This window comes from Trichechus manatus, unplaced genomic scaffold (assembly GCF_000243295.1).
Source record: "Trichechus manatus latirostris isolate Lorelei unplaced genomic scaffold, TriManLat1.0 scaffold00050, whole genome shotgun sequence".
NCBI lineage: Eukaryota > Metazoa > Chordata > Mammalia > Sirenia > Trichechidae > Trichechus > Trichechus manatus.
The window spans coordinates 8,935,152-8,956,597 of record NW_004443986.1 but is presented as its reverse complement, the minus strand read 5'-3'; the positions used below and the strand labels follow the sequence as shown (position 1 = coordinate 8,956,597).

The 21,446-nt window shown below is 38.5% G+C and overlaps 1 protein-coding gene across 2 annotated transcripts in view; it reads left to right on the top strand.

Annotated features, from left to right (window-relative positions):
- Positions 1–21,446, top strand: part of RAPGEF5 (Rap guanine nucleotide exchange factor 5) — a 282,757-nt gene that overhangs the window by 39,719 nt on the left and 221,592 nt on the right. Inside the window, exons 2-5 of one of the 2 annotated variants that reach the window (XM_023732311.1) lie at positions 7,042–7,092; positions 8,657–8,763; positions 17,095–17,216; positions 19,107–19,275. In XM_023732311.1, coding sequence (XP_023588079.1) covers positions 7,042–7,092; positions 8,657–8,763; positions 17,095–17,216; positions 19,107–19,275 — 449 coding nt within the window. Of the gene's footprint in view, positions 1–7,041; positions 7,093–8,656; positions 8,764–15,656; positions 16,836–17,094; positions 17,217–19,106; positions 19,276–21,446 lie in introns of those variants that run through there. The other variant, XM_023732312.1, reaches the window with a different exon arrangement.

Genomic DNA, 21,446 nt, shown 5'->3' with positions numbered 1-21,446 from the left:
AAAGAGGTCTTTTGCAGCAGATTTGCCGTATGCTTTACGTCATTTGATTTCTTGACTGCTGCTTCCATGGGCGTTGATTGTGGATCCAAGTAAAATGAAATCCTTGACAACTTCAATATTTTCTCCATTTGTCATGATGTTGTTTATTGGCCCAATTGTGAGGATTTTTGTTTTCTTTATGTTGAGACATAATCCATGCTTAAGACTGTAGGCTTTGATGTTCATTAGTAAGTGCTTCAAGTCTTCTTCCCTTTCAGCAAGCAAGGTTGTGTCATCTGCATAATGCAGGTTGTTAATTAATGAGTCTTCCATCAATTCTTCTTCGGCCTTCCTTGTTCATTGTGCAGCTTTTGCATGCATATGAGATGATTGAAAATACCATGGCTTGGGTCAGGCACACCTTTATCTTCAAAGTGACATAATATAATTACCAAAACTAGAAAATTAACACTGTCATACACTATTAACTAAAGTAAAAATTTCATTCATATTTTGCTAGTTGCCCTACTAACTTCCTTATTCTGGTCCAGGATTAAATCCAGGATCACACATCACTTTTTGTTGTCAGTTTCTTTTGCGCTCCTCCAAATCTGGAATAGTTCCTCAGTTTTTCTTTGTCTTTTATAACCTTGACACTTCTGAGGTGTACAGGCCAGTTATTTTGAAGAATGTCCCTCGATTTGAGGTTTTCTGATGTGTCCTCATGATTAAATTCAGGTATGCAGTTTGATGAAAATACCATACAATACCTTTCATGGTTCATCATATCGAGAGGCAGATAATAATGTGCCTCATTATTGGTGATAACTTTGATCACTTGGTTAAGGGGATGTCTGCAACACTTCTCCACTATAAAGTCACTATTTTTCCCTCTGTACTTATTGAGTATCTTTATTTTTCTTTATTAAGTATCTTTATTTTCCCTCTATACTTATTAAGATACTTTGACAGTATGCAGATATCCTGTTTCTCATCATACTTTTGTCCCCATCTTCTAACGTTCATTGGTGATTCTTGTCTGCAGTGTGTATTACTGTCGTGTTTGCCTAATGATGATTTTCTGTTTTCCTCTTTCAATCTACATTTTATTAATTGGAATTATTCTGTACCTCCTCCATCAGTTTTATTCATATATCCAGTTATCTATTTATATCACTGTGACCTCACAGATTTTATTCTATGGATTATAATCCAATAAGGAGCCCTGCTGGCACAATGGTTAAGTGCTCGACTGCTAACCAAAAGGTCAGTGGTTTGAACCCGCCAGTGGCTCTCCGGGAGAAAAACCTGGTGATCTGCTCCCATAAAGATTACTGCCAAGAAAATCCTATGAGACAGTTGTACTCTCTTATAGGGTTGCTGTAAGTCATAATCGACTTGATGGTATACAACAACAACATAATCCATTACTTTCATTATTTATTTGCTTTTCAGATTGCGCCAGGTTTGGCCAATGGGAGCTTCTTCAAGTTGGCTGCCTTGGAAAGGGTTCATCTTTGAGTCCAGGGATGACTGAGTGGGTTGATGTTAGTACAGGTAGGGAATTGAGTGAAAATTGGAGATAAATAAACTTGAGAATTCAGCCATTGTTTCTAAATCTTTAGTAGTTTGGTTCCTAAATTTTAAAAGCTTTTCTGTGAGTGCATTAACCAGGGAAGCCGACCCTGGTAGTCAAAACTATTCTCTTGTTTGTAAACAGAGTGAGAAGAAAGATATTTTCTCAAGGACTGTATAACAGCAAATTGATGAAGCTTTTGGGGTTTGTTGCTGTTGTACCTAGTGTGTATACATTTTCCCAGAAGTTTTGGTTATTGCTGATTCATCTCCCTGGGCATGCAAGATTGTGAAATATAAAAGTCTTCCTACTATCCACTTTCATTTTATACTTTAGCTTTTAAATGGGGCAAACTTGTTTATACTAGAATAGTGTTGTTTAGTAACGGGAAGTAAAAATTAAGTTTAATACTGTGATGCTATTAAAAGGATGTACCCTTTCAGAGGTATGTAGGTACTGTGCAGACACAAAGGTCCTTTGGCTTAGGGTTATGTCTAGGATGGGGTATGTAGAAAACACATTGCACGAACAGGTGCGAGATGGGATTTACTGAAACAGTGGCTCTTTGTTCTACACCTGACTTGGAGGCTCAGCTACAGATCCAAATGCTGTTGGTCTAATGACTTGTATCTTCATTTCCTTCAGAACTCTGAAGAGTGTGTGAGGAAGGTGATGTTTGAAGAGTGCTCCAAGCCTCTTAGCTCAAGTGGATGATGAGGGGTTTAAATTGCCATTCTCAACCACTTATTCAAACACAATTTTACTCAACCCTGGCTGTACTTTAGAACCACCTGGGAAACTTGGGTCGAGGGGATGCCTACGCCCCACCCCCAGAGATTTTAATTCAGTTGGTTTGGATTGGGACCTAAAACAAAAAACCAAACCTGTTGCTGTCGAGTCGATTCCAACTCATAATGACCCTATAGAACAGAATAGAACTGCCCCGCACAGTTACCAAGACTGTAAATCTTTACAGAAGCAGGCTGCCACATCTTTCTCCTGTGGAGCAACTGGTGAGTTCAAACTGCCAACCTTCTGGTTAGCAGCCAAGAGTTTAACCACTGCACCACCAGGATTTCCTAAGATTGGGACTTAGGCACCTATTTTTCTCACCTAAAGTTTCCCAAATGGTTCTAATGTGCATCCAGGGTTGAGAACCACTGGATCTACTAAACAAACAAAACAAAACCCAAACCCATTGCCACTGAGTCAATTCCAACTCATAGCAACACCGTAGGACAGAGTAGAACTGCCCCATAGGGTTTCCAAGGAGCAGATAGTAGATTCAGACTGCCAACCTTTTGGTTAGCAGCCGAGCTCTTAACCACTACACCACCAGGGCTCCCAAGCAGATACTATTTGTGACTTCATAATACAGTTAGATGTACTTGTTTGTCATGTTACCTTTAAATCAATAAATTGTATGTTATAAAATAAAACTATGGCGCAGCGCCTAAAAATAGGCTTAACTTCTCTAAGTCTGGTTTTGTCATCTGCAAAATGCGGCTAATAATAGTACCTACCTCGTAGTTTTGCAAAGGATTAAGTGATACGATGCATTTAAAATAGTACAATCTCTGGCACAGAGTACAAACTCAATTTATTAACTATTATATTAACTCAAATTATGTAATAACTCAAATTATGTTAACTCAAATATTAACTATTCTTAAATAACATGCAACATGTTTCAATAGAGTGGTGGCTTTAGAATTAATCAAAATTATCCTTCAGTCTTGGCTCTGTAGTTTTCCAGTTCTGGAACCTTAAGCAAAATACTTAATTTTTCTGATCCTTAGGACTCTTACAGTAGGGAAAAAAAAAAAAAGTTGCTGTCAAGTCAATTCCAACTCATGCTGACCTCATGTATTGCAGAATAGAGCTGCACTCCATAATGTTTACAAAGCTGTGACCTTTTGGAAGCTGATCATCAAGCCTTTCTTCCAAGGCACCTATGGGTCATTTCAAATCGCCAACCCTTTGGTTAGTAGTCAAGTGCTTAACATTTGTACCACCCAGGGACTCCAAATTAGGAATAGATAGCTGCAATTACTAATATGGAAAAGTGCTTAAAACGTAGCCAGTAGTCAGTGAGCCTTTCTGTCACCTTCCCTTTCATTCCATTTTCTTAGCACACCACAAGGCAGTAGAAAAATATCATTTCGAGAACATACTGATTTTGGTGTGGCCACACTGTGTTGAGAAGATATTATTACAGTGGTCTTTGTCTCTGCGACTGATGTTGCAGGCACATCCTTTTGAGCCCTGAGGAAACAGTTGTGGGGCTAAATTGCAAACAGAGCTTGCAAAGAGTAGTGCTGCCCTGCCCTGCCTCTTCCTCTCGACAACTGGCTCATGTTGCCAGTTTTCGTTATGCCTCACTTGTGATGACTATGTAATTCTGAAGCCTGCAGAGTGGCTGGGATTCTGTGCTTTTAGCTTTGATCAAGCTTTGGTTGAGATGTAAATTTATCCTTGTTGTTGTTGGATGCCATTGAGTCAATTCTGACTCATAGTGACCCAATGTGACAGAGTAGAGCTGCCCCCTAGGGCTTTCTTGGCTGTAATTTTTATGGAAGCAGATTGCCGGGTCTTTCTCCCGTGGAGCTGCTGGGTGGGTTCAAACTGCTGATCTTTTGGTTAGCAGCCATAGCACTTAACCACTACACCACTAGGGTTTCCAGTAGGTGCTTAGTAAATGTGAAGTGGATAGAAGTAAGTTGCTACAGGAGTGATTAGATAAAGCCCTGGAATGCTGAGGGAAGAAAGAAAACTAAGGGATTCAAAGATGAGATGAAAGCTTCGAGTGATTGTATATTTGGAAAAGAATGCTGACGTTGAGGGGCACGTTTTCAGGGATGGTCTGGTATGCTCCTGCAGGCAAGTGTTGGGAGAGCAATTCTTGAGATGACTTAGAGCAGTGATTCTCAAGCTCCTGCGAGCTGGCCCATGGTTCCTCTGATAAAGTATAATTCTTTCCCAATTCCTAGTATAAATGAAATAATGGATAGAATATTCCTCCATGTTCTTTCTTCCTTAAGTCTTTGGCAGTTTCTATTTTTGGTCAATATTGAAAACTACAATGAAATGGTATCTATCAAAGTACAGAGTTATGTTAGTTATTTTAAGTTTAACAAACCTGTGCTTTTATGACATTCCACAAAGAGCACCATGGCTTCCTGGAGCTCAGCTAACAAGTTTGAGAACCACTGTCCTAGAGTGTTAAGGAAACAAAGCTCCCCTCGTACCAGTTGAGAAGAGGGCTTCACAGGAGCTTCTAACAAATCTAGGTATTGTGCCCTGTAAAAGATAGTTCTTATTATGTTGCTGTTGTTGAGTCTCTGTTGGCTAGTAGCTTATCTAACACTGTAATCTATTCAGTGTAGAAGAATCCCATTGCTTTATTTACTCACCTTACAGATCTTTTGAAACAAGCCATCCATGGGAGAAGTTTCTGTTAAGTGGGATTGTGTGAGTGTAACACTAGTGTGGAGACAGCCAGATTTAGGTTGGCAGCAGAAAGAAAGGCAAGCGGTTTGTTTTCTTTTGTGGAAGTACCCCTGTCCAGGTTTTTAGAGCTTGTTTGTACCTAAGAGCTTTCTTTTTAACTAGATCATGTAAAATAGTTGCTTTTCTGAGCTGACTCAGGCAGTTAGGTGAATAATAAAGATTGTCATTTCTGGTCTGCCATATTGATTTTTTAAAGTTTCTCTGTTTAGGGCAAAAAAATCATTTCTCATGATGATTCATCTTCATACGATAAATCTGGTGCATATGCAAGTTTTAAATTGTGAAGTATTTCAGTAAAGGAGTACGTTGCGTAGGCTTAGACACAGAAGGGGAGTCATTGGGAAGGTATAGACCAGATGGGAAGGAGGGTTGATGTTTTATTTTAATGTATTGGAAATACAGATGGCCTGTCTACCTTATAAAATTTATTGTCTTTGAAGTGAGTTGCAGATCTTTAGCAGAGTGTACCAATCAGCATTTCTGGATAAATAGTCGATACCTTTATTTCAGTTTAATAGAAGATAAGTAGTGTGGGAGCCGTGTAGAGTGGGGACGGTCTGCCATAGACAAAAAGTTTGCGAGAAGATTCTGATGCAGGAAAGCAATGACTGGCAGGATATGTTTCGTAAATTTAGCAAATTATTCTAAGAAGTGGAGGCGGCAGGCTAAAAACGATGGGCTCGCAAAAGACAGCAAGTCTTGGAATAGAGGTGTAAAGAGCTTTAAACACAGGTTGGAAGCTCAGTAACTTGTTAGTTTCTCAGTGCTTTTTCCAATTCTGCAGTTGGAAATGATAATAGTTCCCTATTGTGCTTAAGCATATGTGGGTGATGGTGCTGCTTACTGGATTGTTAGGTAGGAAAAATTAGCTCCTACAATTCAGATCAGGCAGCAAATACTTATTAAGTTGATGTAGATACATAAATGTCTATAAATAAATGAATAGAAAGATACACATCTTGATGTGAGGTTATGCCCTAGATGCAGCAACAGTAAAGCAGTATAAGCTGCCAGCACTGCCCTCGAGGTGTTTATAGATTATTGGGGAGAATGTGTACACACAGGAAGACAACTACCAACACAAAACAGCCCAGGAGCTGCCACATAAACAGTAGCAAAAGCAAAGCGCTCTGAAGGAGAAGCCCCAGTTGGCTGGTGTAGGTGCGAAGAGCTTCACCCAGGAGGGGAGTGCACAGACCTGGGCTGTGATGTCAGAGTGGGATTCAGGAAAGCGTCAAGGAAGATGGAGGGCTTTCAAATAACGTGGAGAAGGGTGCGAGCAGAGGCAGGGATTTGAGTGGCAGGATCTTCTGACACACAGATGTTGCTAAATCAAAGAAGCCCTGTAGGGAGGTGGAAAGAACATAATAGAAACCTGTTGGAACGAGATTGTAGTGGACCCAGAAGGCCAGACCGGGGGATTTGGAATGACTCACATAAGCAATAAGAGACCTACTATAAGTGGAGGGGGCGATAGCATGAGATTTGTTCAGCTGAGGTTTTCAGGATGGCCTGAAGGGGGCGTCACTGGAGCGCAGAGAAACCTGTTGAGAATCTGAGGCAGCAGCTCAGGCGTGTAGTGATGAAGGCCTGAGTTAGGGCAACTGGAGTGGAAATGAAAAGGAAAGAAACGGAATCAAAATCTCAATAAGAATAAAATGGCAAGTACAAAAAAAAAAAGAAAAACAATTATTCTATTGTACTTTGTCTTTTGTGCTCTGTAGATTGGGAGCCATTCAAATGGCATAGCCTTTCCCATTGTATGAATTGTGGTCGGATACTTACATTGAGTGAGTATAATGATGCTAATTCCATACGGCCTATGGCTTGAGATTTGAGCTCTTTTTTTTTTTTTGCACAGACACCTATAGGCCTTCCACTGTTGCATACGTTTTACCCTTTTGTTACATAGATTTCTTTGGTACAAAGATTTCTATTTGGTTCTAACTTTTCCCCCTTTCTTTCTTTTAAAATAGACTCTATCACGGAGAATTTCCAATCCATACCTTGACCACACTCCTTCCCAGGTATGATTCTCTTCTCTCTTAATGCATGTTCTGTAACAAGGATTCGCCAATTTTGGCATAGAATTCCCTAGTTACAGCTGTTCCCTTTAATCCTAACCACATGGAGTTTTGGAGGGCGCTGCAGTGCTCACACTGCCTCCTTCAGCTGGGGGATGGCGCGACCTAAGGCGTTTGAGATGCTCAGATGATGGAGCTATCTAATAATAGAACATTCCCTGTGTGCTCATTGGTAAGAAAAGATGAGGATGCCTTCCCTGTGTTGTGTCAAGGAATTTTCAACAAAGACTTACATTTTTTTTAAAGAATAACAGGCGCCTGTGAGCTTTGTGAAGGCAAGGGACCTTTTCTGCCTTGTCCACCATGGTATCTCCAGCATCCAGAAAGGGGCCTGACACTTGGTAGCTGTTCATTAAATGTTTTTTGAATGGCTGAGTGAATGAACTAACGTGATGTCAGAGCTGACCAGGTGTCAGCTGACTCGCACCTCTTTTGTCGTAATACTTTCTGTCACCTGAGTTGTTGAAGATCTTTTTTTAAAAAATAGTTCTAACATGTTAAAAATAAATTATTTCCTGGCCTTCTCACTTTCTCACCAAATTCTGTTTAGGAGATGATCACAGGAAAATTAGAGAAGTATTAAAGAAGCACAAGGTTCCCTGTCGAGTTATAATCAGTATATTATGAGTCTGTTTGCTTTGAGAGAAGATATAAAATATTTTGTAAGCTCTAAAAGAGTGCACCAAGAAACAAGTAAAAATATGTAAATGCACTCCCTTAATATATATTCATTTTCATGGCCCCTTTCCTCCTGAAGACAGCTCATTTTCACTTAGTTTCCTTTGTGAAACAACATTGTATGATGGAGGAAGATGCCAATTATGTAGGAAGGAGGTGGCGTATAAAGTAGGACTTAAAGCTCTCTAGAGCTAAGGAATACCCTCCTTTCATGCTGCAAGAGTCAGAGACTCGACTCGTATGGGGGAATTCGAAGATGAACAAAGTTAAATGAAGTTTCTGTCTGATTGATGGAATCATGAAGTAGATGAAACCAGGGCGTTTGGAGTTAACTGTGAATCTGCAACTGAGCGAAGCTGAAACGCAAAGCTGACAGCAGCCTGCTATCCAATTGTGTCATGTTTCAGGATGTTCACAATATAGGGAAACATAGATATATTTTCCCATCTTCCAAGACTTTTCCATGAGTACATTATCAATAGGGCAGATTTAATATATAATGTAAATATTTTTCAATTTAATGTATTGATAGACACATTGTATTAAAAATAGTGGATATTTTACACGGAAAACCTTGTTGTAAAAGGAGATTATTTATCTTTATAGCTAAATAAAGCAGCCTAGCATTTGGAAAATAGTGATTATAGCTTAATAGCATAAATAGACCAATAGAGCAAATAAGGTAGACGTAGGTCTGTAGATACATAGACTAAAATATAAATATAGGGATTTGGTCATGATTTTTTATACATAGCATGTTTTTGGTAGCTCACAAATTGTCACATTTGCAGTTCTAAATTTACAGTGAATGTTTGTCTTTTCCATTTAGATTTATGGAGAGAGTTCTTCTTGTGCAGGAAGAGCATTGAGGAATATTATTATTGTTCAGGCAGCTGACCTGATAAAGGACAGAGTGAACCTCAAGGGATTTTACAGGTAACACAGTTTTATAACACCTCATCAAAAAATTCTCTTTGAGGAAGAAAAAAACTGACAAACTTGTGTTACAATTGTAACCTTGATCAAAGAGAGATGGGCAATATCAATAGTAGTAGTAGTTTGTTAAGGAGCCCTGGTGGTGCAATGGTTAAGTGCTTGGCTGCTAACCAAAAAGTTGGCAGTTTGAATTCACCCAGTGGCTCTGCGGGAGAAAAGACATGGCGATCTGCTCTTGTAAAGATTACAGCCTACATGACATGTCCGACAAGGGTCTAATCTCTAAAGTCCATAGAATACTTCAGCACCTCAACAACAAAAAGACAATAATCCAATTAAAAAATGGGCAAAGGATATGAACAGACATTTCACCAAAGAAGACATTCTGGTGACTAATAGACATATAAGGAAATGCTTGAGATCACTAGCCATTACAGAAATGCAGATCAAAACTACAGTAAGATACCATCTCACCCTGACATTACTGGCACGGATCAAAGAAAAAAAACAGAAAATAACAAATGTTGGAGAGTTTGTGGGGAGATTAGAACTCTTACGCACTTTTGGTGGGAATGTAAAGTGGTTCAACCACTATGGAAAACAATATCACACCTCCTTAAAAAGCTAGAAATAGAAATACCAATACCATATGATCCAGCAATCCCACTCCTAACAATATATCCTAGAGAAATAAGAGCCGTCACACAAATAGATATCTGCACACCCATGTTCATTGCAGCGTTATTCATAATAGCAAAAAGATGGAAACAACCTAAGTGCCCATCAACAGATGAATGGATAAACAAATTATGGCACATACACACAATAGAATACTATGCAATGATAAAGAACAGTGATGAATCCGCAAAACATCTCTCAACATGGATGAATCTTGAGGGCATTATGCTGAGTGAAATAAGTCAATAACAAAAGGACAAATATTTTATGAGACCACTATTATAAAAACCCAAGAAAAGGTTTACCAACAGAAAAAAACAATCTTTGATGGTTATGAAGGGGGGGTGGGGTGGGGAGGGGAAATCACTAACTAGATAGTAGACAAGTATTACTTTGCTGAAGGAAAAGACAACACAGTATAGGGGAAGTCAGCACAACTTGACCAAGGCAAAGTCATAGAAGCCTAGACACATCCAAACACCTTGAGGGGCTGAGGGCTGGGGACCATGGCCTTGGGGGACATCTAGGTCATTTGGCATAACATAGTTCATAAAGCAAATATTCTATATCCTAGTTTGGTAGGTAGCAGCTTGGGTCTTAAAAGCTTGTGAGTGACCATCTAAGATACATCCATTGGTCCCATTGGTCCCATCACATTTGGCACAAAGGAGAAGGAAGAAAACCAAAGACACAAGGGAAAAATTAGTCCAAAAAACTAATGAATCACAGCCTCTACCAGCCTGAGCCCAGAAGAACTAGATGGTGCCCAGCTACCATCACTGACTGCTCTGACAGGAATCAAAATAGAGGGTCCCGGAAAGAGCGGGAGAAAAATGTAGAACAAAATTCAAAATTGCAAAAAAAGACCAGACTTACTGGTCTGACAGAGACTGGAGGAACCCCCTGAGATGATGGCTCCCAGACACCTTGCTAACACAGAACTGAAGCCACTCCCAAAGTCCACCTTTCAGCCAAAGGTTAGACAAGCCTGTAAAACAAACAATAACACTTGTAAGGAATATGCTTTTTAGTTCAGTCAAGTATATGAGACCAAATGAACAACACCTGCCCAAAAGCAAAGACAAGAACGCAGGAAGGGACAGGAAAACTTGATGAATGGACATGGAGAACCCAGGGTGGAAAGGGAAAGGAGGAGAATGCTGACACATTGCAGGGATTGCCACCAATGTCACAAAACAATTTATGTATAAATTTTTGAATGAGAAACAAATTTGTGCTGTAAACTTTCATCTAAAACACAACAAAAATTTAAAAAAATCAAAGATTACAGCCTAGTAAACCCTATGGGGCAGTTCTACTCTGTCATATAGGGTCACTATGAGTTGGAGTTGACTCGACCGCACGCAGTCTAGAACAACAGCAACAACTTGTTTGTTTTAAGTGTCTATTTGGGATACTAGTGGTGACTTTTCATTAACCTTAGCTGTGGGTTTAAATTGGACTCCTGGTTATGAAGTTAAGGTATGGAATCCCCAGCCATAAGTGTGGTTGGGCTCCTGAGAGAGTCTTGCACTGATTCTTCTGAAGTGTGATACTCTATAATATTTTTATTGTGTGTGTGTTGCATGCAACTCCTGTAAAAGAAGGTTCCCATTCAGACACCTTGTCAAGGCTCTGTGAGGACTGGTGGGAGGCCCGCAGGTAGAGAGAATGTGGATTGCTGTCACTCCCCAGGGGAGAGGGAGTCCCCTCCCTGGGTGCAGTAAGAATGAGGCAGGAGGGTCAGGTTGTCCTAGGGATGCAGTTCTCTGCCTTGGCTAGTGAATAAGGGCAGAGGGATTAGAGTAAATCAGTGCCTTCATGGACAATTTTAAAGTACAGCTTGAGCAACAGAGTGGTCACTTAGAAAGTGTCGAGCACATGTTTTCATTTCATGCAGCAGTTAAAAGAAAAAAAACAGAATGAGTCATGGGAGCAATAACAACAACAACCAAAATACGTATGTGTAGGTATGTATACATGTATGTATATATGTATGTGTTTACTTATGTGTGTGTGTGTGTGTATATATATGAACATTTGTGTGTATATATGTATAATAAAACAAATAAGGGTCGCAGGATTTGATACTTCTTACATATAACCAATCACCTAACAGGATTAGTTTTCTTGGTTTGAAGACTTAGAGTCATAGTCTCATGGGACATCTTGGTCGGTTGACATTATATAGTTCATAAAGTTCATATGTTACATCCTAGTCTGGTGAGTAGCATCTGGGGTCTTAAAAGCTTCTGATGGACACCTGCTAACTCAGAACTGAAGCCATTCCTGAAGTTCACCTTTCCGCCAGAGATTAGACAGGCCTAGAAAACAAATAGTAACACTTGTGAGGAATGTGCTTCCTAGTCCAATCAAGTATACCAGACCAAATGGGCAACACCTGCCCAAAAGCAAAGCCAAGAAGCCAGGAAGGGACAGAAAAACTGGATGAATGGTCACAGAGAACCCAGGGTGGAAAGGGAAAGGGGGATAGTGCTGACACATTGCAGGGATTGCGTCCAGTGTCACAAAACAATTTGTGTATAAATTTTTGAATGAGAAATTGATTTTGCTGTAAACTTGCACCTAAAACACAGTAAAACTAAAAAAAAAAAAAAAAAAAAAGCTTTTGAATGGTCAGGAGGTAAGATATAATTTTTGGTTCTTACTTGTCTGGAGCAAAAGAGAAAGAAGGATGCCCAAGATTCAGAGAAGGAACTGGTCTACAGGACTAATTTTCCACATACACCACAGCCTCCTCTACCCTGAGACCAGAAGAACTAGAAGGTGCCCAGCCAACACTACTGTATGTTCTGAACAGATCACAATAGATGGATCCTGCTATAAAGAGAGAAAAATATGGAACAGAACTTCAAATTCTCAAAAAATCCAGACTCACATGACCCATTGAGATAGGAGGAATCCCTGAGACTATTGCCCTGAGATATTCTTTAAGCCATGACCCAAAACTATCCCCTCAAGTCACCTTTTAACTAAATAGCAAGTTAGCTCATAAAGTAATGAATATCACCCTTGAATACTGAGCTCTGTTAAAAAATCATTTATATGAGACCAAATGGTGAAGAAATACTCTAAAGCATAGATGAGAAGGTTAGGGGAATATGGACTAGGTTCATGTTAATGGAACAACTAGAGTGGAAATAATGAGAATGTTGATACAATGTGAAGAATGAAACCAATGTCACTGAACAATATGTGTAGAAATTGTTGAACAAGAACCTATTTTGCGGTTTATACTTCCACCGAAAATACAATAAAATAGTATTAAAAAAATAAAGGAGTCATGGGAGCCAGTGTGGATTACCAGCTTTTTATTTTGCCAAGTAAAGACATTAAGACCACACCAAACTATACCAAAAGAAAGGAAAAAAACCCTATTATTATTATTACCACCATTCTTTCTTCAAGAAATGACGTTGTAATACCATAAAGAGTAGAAAGAGTACTCAGAATAAAAGACACGCAAAAAGTAGGAAGCATCAGCAGAATAAAGGACATTCCTTTAAGTTAAATAAAGTTAGCTTTGTGATAAACTCACTACAATATTCCTTTTCTTTTTTCCATTTGTCACAAATGAGGAAGAATTTCATCATGACCTGGCTTTGGGAGATAGTGCTTCCCAGTCTACTTGAATAAGAAAACCCCTTTTTTATTAAGGCATAGTTTACATACAGTAAAATGCACAAATTCTAAGTGTACAGGTTGATGAATTTTTCGTTATTACACACCTGTGTAACTATTATTCACATCAAGATATAGAGGATTTTCACACCACCGTCAAGTTCCTTCATACCCTTAACCAGTCAGTAACCATCCCTTGCAACCAGCTTTTTAACATCAAAAACATGGTAGAATCTATATTCTTAAAATCAGAAAACCAAACCCATTGCCCTCAAGTTGATTCCGACTCATAGCAATCCTATAGGACAGAGTAGAACTGCCCCATGGGGTTTCCAAGGCTGTACGTAAATCTTTACAGGAAGTAGACTGCCACATCTTTCTTTCATGGAGTAGCTGGTGGGTTCAAACCGCTGACCTTTTGGTTAGCAACCGAGTACTTAACCACTGTGCCACCAGGGCGTCTTTCTGTATTCTTAGGAGCCATTTATTAAACAGATACACGGGAGAGGGGAAGACTACAATGAAGTAAGTTTAAAATCTTATATTTAATTAATCATATTAGTATTTACATAGGTTTGGAAAATATACCATAGGTTAGACATTACTGATTCTGTTTACAAATAGTGCTTTTGTGTATATGGACTTGTGAACCTCTTGAAAAAGCTTCAAGATCCATCCTGCCCCCAGCAGGGATTCATGGCTTAAGGGCTGAGACTTCTACTTTCTAGCCTGTACCAAGTGGACATGACAGGAGGGGAGCCTGGCTGTGGTCAGTGGTTGGACTGTGTCACATAGAGCCTTATTTTGTTTTAAATAAATGATATCAACTTTAGACACATTGTCTGATGTTTCTTCATTTTTTAAACTGAACTTGTATGTATAAGTTTTTGAGCCTAGTTGTGAGCAAGCTTGTAAGGATTCATTTTAGCTGCCACTCAAGGCTATGTGTAAAGTCTATCATTGTTCTCAGTTTTCTTTCTTTATTATGGTCTCCATGGATATAGACTGAAAAAAGAATTGAGAGATGTACATTAATCAGGTTGATGGATAAAGAGCCATCTATCCAAGTTATATTTAGTTGGAATAAAAACGAGGAGAGAGCAAGTGCTCTGCTATTTTAGGTTCCTGATGGTTGGGTCAGAACCTCGTTTCTTTTATCATCTAAGGACTGAATAACATTCTGAGTTGAAAGACAAAGTGCTAATTTGATTGCCTAGAATGGCTCATTTCCATCTGTCTGGTAGCAAATGGAGGTGACGTGTTCCCTGTGTACCATGTGAGAATTCACTTGCAAAACTTTGCAGTGTTTTCTGTTCATTTTATACTACAAGAAAAAATAATACTGGTTTCTGAGACTTCATTCCTTTACACAAATGAATCACTAAATAGCACCACCCATTTATATTTGAGATTAGGGGTCTGTTTGTGCTACCATGAATTAATTGCTAAAAATGTGAACTGAGACAGAAGGGAACCAAAAGCAGCCAATTTTTCAATTCCAGAGATTGGTAAAATTTATGTTTTGTTACAGCAATCACATTGGCCTTGTAGCTAATCACCTCTATGTCACAGTGTTCCTACCTAATATTGCAACTGTAGTTAGATTGACATGTACTGGGAAGTTTCTGGATTCAGTACAAGACTGACAATACAATAGGGTGAAATCTGCTCTTGGTATTCCGATTGCTTCCCTCCAACCATCTCTGTTTTCTTCCTCACTGCTGTCCTCTGAGTTGTGTGAATGTAGGTATTTTAACCCTTTGTTGCAGATATGGTCAGCAAGTTAGGGACTAGGAGTTAAATGCAGAAGCAGCTTACCTCATTTTGTTTGCTTTGGTGATATTAACGGTAGCAGTTATCCCTATCCCTAATGTTGTTTTCACTGGTACAGATAGATCGTTGAAAGTGGTTTGAAACGTAACCTGGTGAAGCTGGGGTGGGTGTAGACAAGGATTATATGCATCTGAAACAGTAGCTTGCCCTGAGTGTGGGGCCCAGTTATTAGTTAATGTTGTCATGGCAATACTGTGTTTTAGCATATTGACTTAGAGCCCTGCCCTCTAAAACAGAGGAAGCCATTCCCAATGAGGAAGCAGAGCTGGGGGCTCAGGGCCTTGGCAGCTCTAAGTGTGGTCTCTGGCATCACCTGTTAGAAATGAGGAATCTCAGGCCCTATCCAGCCTACTGCATCAGAAGCTATACTTTAACAAGACACCTCCAGGTGACTTCTAAGCACAGTTTTGAGAAACCCCAGTCTAAGAAACTTCTTCCCCATCACCTGTCACCAAGCAGATGTATTATCTAGCCACCTTTTACAGACTGGCAGTTTAGTTTGTTTAGTAAATGTTCTGTTCTGAGAATATGGATGAAGGTGAGAGTACATAGTCCATGGGATAAAAGCTCTTTATATGCCCAGAGATGCTGGCTAATTGACAGAGGTGTTGAGGAATTAATTAGTTAATTAACACTTCGAGCCTTTAGCATGAAAGGTGTCCTATAGAATTAGAACTCACTTTTGACTGCTTGGTGTAATTGCCTGTTTTGTTGTGATCTGTTTGCTCGTCTTGTTTCAAAAAAAAAAAAAAAAAAAATCCATATATTTGACTGTTAATCTTTCTAATATCTTAATGCTAACCTGCAACTGAACATGTCTGGAATAGGCTTAATTGCTGTAGAGTATCTTTCAAATAGCGATGCTTTACCAAAAAAAGGGGTGCTTTATCAAAACCTAAAATATTTGATCAAATATCTCAGCAGAAAATCTCACTACCTTATTTTTCCTTCATCCCAGGAAACATAGCACTTCAGGGCATTTGTTCATATTATTGGTTACTGTGCAATTCTGAGGTATTTGAGGTTATGCCCATCACAAGAGATAGCAAAATAGACAATATTTTTCTCTTGTAGGAATACAAATACATGTTGACATCGCTTCATCTTTGAATACCAAATATAGAATAAAGATAGCCATTTATGTGATACATCATTCTCTCTCTCTTTAAGTATTTTGATGACATTTTCTCATAAGGGAAAGTGAGATTCAATGAAATTTCTGCTAAGGAAAAAACATATTTCAAAAAGTTTTCTTTTTTTCAACAGAGGCTGATAAGAAGTAGTAGGCATAAAGATACTGCTTGTAATACACAAATTGAAGCATTCTTTGAATACAGTTGTATATTTTAAAGCAGCTTACAGAGGTGTATTTTTCCATGTGTGTTAGTGGAATCCATCACACACGTGGGTTAATGGGTTTATGACCTAGGATGCTTAACTAGATTGCATAGATTGTATTAAAGAGATTAACAGTCAAATTTATTATTGTTCTTTGAGACAAAATTTGTTTATTTAATCTCTATTTGAAGAGTAGCAAACAAAAGTAGGCCTAGGCATGATCAGAACTTTGTCTAACCTTCTTGGAATTAGTTTGTTCTCAAAGGGACTAGATAAAAAATCTGTAAATGGTTGACCCAACATTTAAGGTTCACGTTTTACCAAAGCAGAAGTATTATCTTTATATAAGGGCCACTACATTATTCGTTTGTTTATTCAAACAAGTTTGTTTGTTTTTTTTTTTTAAACTTACAATGTACCATGGACTATTCTAATTGTTGGGGATTTAATAGTGAGTTATACAAAATCTCTTGTTAACTCTCTAAGAAGCTTGCGGCTATTTCCCCATCTGTATCATTTTTTTCACAGGGATATGCCGTCCTGAACCTGTGTTGTCTGAAAGTTATTTTCTAGGAGAAGAGGTAGATATTATTCATTTGGAAAAATGTATAATTACAAAATGTTAAGTGCTTTGAAGGGAAAGTACAAGAGAATCTGACTCTAAGTTTCCCTAAGGAAGTGATATTTAAGCTAAAATTTGAAAGATGAATGAAGAATATGTAATTTATTCTTGGGTTGCTTGTTTAGAAAGCAAACACATGAAAAAAATGTTAAGTATCATTTTTTTGGGCAAATTAATGGCAACAATATTTTACTGTGATTTTCTTTGCTTTTGTCCAGGAGAAGCTGCGTTGGATCAGAACTTGTAGACTGGCTTCTAGAACACTGCTCTTTTGTCCAATGCAGATCTATGGCTGTAGGGGTCTGGCAGCTCCTACTGGATATGGGAATTATGTCGTCAGGTTAGTTCTATATGTTTTAAACTCACAGCACCATTTTTTTATGCTATCAGATCAGAATGTGCTTGATTTTGATCCTGTAAAGGATGTTACAGTCTGTATGGAAATTGTTTTTACAGGTAAGTATTTGCATTCTCTCTTATTTTATAAAAGTAGCGTGTCATTTTTTGATTGAATTATTTCTCTCATACCATTTGTAAAAATAACTTGCTGATTGATAGACTGATACCTATAAGAGTCTTTCCTTACCCTCTCCCTTCTCTACTCAAAATGCTGCTCACAAACATTTTTTTCATCAGTGACATCTTTAGTTGCTCTAAATGTGATTTATCTTGCTGTACTCAGAGTAATCATCAGAAACTGATTTTATAAGTGGAATGTGTATGCCATTTTAATTCAGACTTAGTAATCATGAATAGTTAGAGATAGGACCCATGGAAATGAGCCGTTTAAACAGAACAGAAAATAGATGTTAACTAGAAACTAAAATAGATAGTGAATATCTCTTTTCTTAGTTGAGCCCAGGGAATTGAAGGATTAGAAGTCAGGCACTCTGAATACTTAACTTTTTTACTCAGTTGCTGGTTGGTTACTGCGAAGCCCTTTTTTTTTTTTCTCTATAGATAATAAATATTGAGGGCCAGAGAACATAGGTTCAAGGAGGCATACCCTTGGTGCCACCGTGAAAAAATGGTACAGATGGGGATGTGGCCACAGTCTTCTTAGAGAGCCAAGAATACCAAGTACCTAATGCTCTTCTTTGGAAAACCAGTTGGCTACCTTTGAGGAAAGGAGCCCTGGTGGCACAGTGGTTAAGAGCTCAGCTACTAACTGAAAGGTTGGTGGTTTAAACCCACCCAGCGGCTCCATGGGAGAAAGACCTGGTGATGTGCTCCCACAAAGATTTCAGGCTAGAAAACCCTACTCTATCACATGGGGTCATGATGAGTTGAAATTGATTTGACAGCACCCAACAACAACAACCTTTGAAGCAGAGAAGTATTATTAGCTCACATGCTAGGTTTAGGCTTCTGGTACCAAACTATTTTGTGTTAATGTTCTTTGGAAAAGTCTCCAGTTCCTGATCCCTTTAAAACAGGATTTCTCAACCTCGACAGTATTGACATTTTGGGATAGACGATTGTTGTTGGGGGCTGTCCTGTGCACTGTAGGATTTTTAGCAACATCCCTTTACCCACTAGGTACCAGTAGCAACCCCAAGTTGTGACAGTCAAGCACATCTCCAGACATTGCCAGATTTCCCCAGGGGACAAAATCACCCCCACTGAGAACCACTGCCCTAAAACTTGCCATTGTGCTGTGTTTGTGTACCACTAAAGTAAAATCCCTGAGTGGTGCAGACAGTTAACACTTCTCGGCTGCTAACCAAAAAGGTTGGAGGTTTGAATCCACCCAGAGGAGGGACCATGAAAGAAAGACCTGGTGAACTACTTCCAAAAACTCAGCTATTGAAAACCTTATGGAGCACAGTTCTACTCTGCTTGGAGTCTCTGTGAGTTGGAATTGACTTGATAGCAACTGGTTTGGTTTTTAAAATAATTAAATGATGTTACAGTTCACTTTGGGTCACTAAAAAAATTTCTCACTACCCTCTTTGAATTACTGTTGATTTCATCTGTACCTGTCTCCGAAGCAGAAAAATTATAAAATAACATGTGAATATGGTGGGCAGAGCTTTGAGTAATAAAAATAGACCGGCCAGTAAGTCCTTTGCAGTTTCAAGAAGTTGTGAAAATGAGTGGGCTTAGAATGCATAATTTTAGTCCTACTCCTGGCTTCTCCCTATTAGGCCTTTCAATTTATTATTTAGTTTATGACTCTCTGAATAAAATACTTTTTAAGACCGATCCACACCTTTTTTATTTCCAACAGTGGACCAGCATCTCTACTTTCAAGATACCTATGTTTTCTACCAGTTTTCATCCGATGAGTGTAGCTACCTGTACTGTGAATTTGAAAGGGAAGAAGAATGGCAAAATGGTGTCAAACTTTTACTGCAACTTGTGCCTCTCATCCCTGCTAGATCTGGTATCTGTGAACTGTAAGTAGATCCCATTTTGTTTGTTTGATTGTTAAATTACTTTCACTTACTATGTGCTAGGGACTATGCTCTGCCCTGTATGATCACTATCGTTTAAGAGGGAGTTAAACTATTCCCGTTTTTTAGATGCAAGTTCAGAAAGATAAATTGCTAAAAATGAAATATACCTAATAAATGACTAAACTGGGATTCAAATCCCAGAAGCCCATGCCTCACCAGCTGCATAATGCGACTTCTGATTTATCGTTGCTAAATGAGTAGATGATCTAAAATAGGAATAAACATATGATTTGGCTCAAGTTGGGATAAAATAATAACTCACATCTTATCCAATATCCAAGTCGTGACTTTCTTTCCCTAAGAAAGAGCTCAACAAACATTTTTAAAAATAATCTAGAAGCAACATTTGCAAATTAAAACACATGAATCATTATCACATGAAGATACTGAATCACCATATTATTAAAATGAATTAAAAATAATTAATTAGAGAGGCTTTGGGAACAGGATTTGAGTCATGATATGGTGATTCTGACATGCCTTTGTTTATCTGTGGCAATAATGACAAACTTATTTCAGTATTGTGAATTGCAGATTAAAATTTGAATTAATCATTTTTACATATGTAGAACACTTTAGTTTTCAGAGTAGTTTCACGTACCGTTGAATCTTTCAGTTCTGTAAGATTAGCAGGGCAGGTGGTATTGTTCTCATCTTATAAGTAAGAAACTAGATTCAGAAAGAAAACCTTACAACCATCACAAAGATAAGTTAGTCTTATTAGTTAAAAAGTGGCAGTTAATACTGAACATTAATACAAGCTGTTTTTGGAAACAAAATAAGTATCAGAATATTAATAACACATTGTACATTTAGAAAAGTTGATTGTCAAAAATGTCTGTCAAGCACTGGGCTAAATGCTTTATATGCAGTATTTCATCTTCACATGAATTCTGTAAGACAAGGGACTATTATTATCCCTACTTTATAAGCAAGGAAACTGAGGCACAGAGATCAGCTAACCTCTTCAAGGTCATGCAAATTGTGGGCAGAGTCTTAGGGTTTGAATCCATGTGTCTGGCTCTAATGCCCATGCTTTTAACATCTGCAAAAGTTACGGAATCATTCTAGCTTCCCCTTCTGAGAAGTTATAAATGTAAACTATAAAAGTGTTAGACCAAGTTCTGAAATGGTTATGGATTCCCCACCACCACCACTACCATTTATGGAGGGCCTTGCAATGGCAAAACAAAATTCAAATATAATTCATCACTCAGTTAGTGTGAGTATGGAAAATGTTCTTTAGGGTAATTTGCTCTTAATATAGGTCAAAAGTGTCCCAAGAAAAGTTGAGGAAAAATCCTTAGGAATAAATCTAACCAGAGACATAAAAGACCTATATAATGAAAACTACAAGCTACTACTGCAAGAAACCAAAAGAGACCTGCATAAGTGTAAAAACATAGCTTGCTCACAGATAGGAAGATTCAACATCGTGAGAATGTCTGTTCTACCCAAAGCTATCTACAGATACAGTGCAATCCTGATCCAAATTCCACCGACATTTTTTAATGAGACGGAGAAACAAATCACCAACTTCATATGGACAGGGAAGAGGCCCCGGATAAGTAAAAAGCATTACTCAAGAAGAAGAACAAAGTTTGAGGCCTCACACTACCTGATTTTAGCACCTATTATACCACCACAGTAGTCAAAGCAGTCTAGTACTGGTACAACAACAGATACCTAGACCACTGGAACAAAATTGAGAATCCAGACATAAATTCATCCACCTATGAGCAGCTGGTATTTGACAAAGCCCCAAAGTCCATTAACTGGGGAAAAGACAGTCTCTTTAACAAATGGTGCTGGCATAACTGGATATCCATCTGCAAAATACTAAAACAAGACCCATACCTCACACCATGCACAAAAAACTAACTCAAAATGGATCAAAGACTTAAATGTAAAATTGAAAATTATAAAGATCATGGAAGAAAAAATAGGGACAATCCTAGGAGCCCTAATACATGGCATATACAGAATATGAACCATAAGTAACAAAGCACAAGCACCAGAAGAGAGACTAGATAACTGGGAGCTCCTAAAAATCAAACACTTACGCTCATCAAAAGACTTCACCAAAACAGTCAAAAGACAGCATACAGACT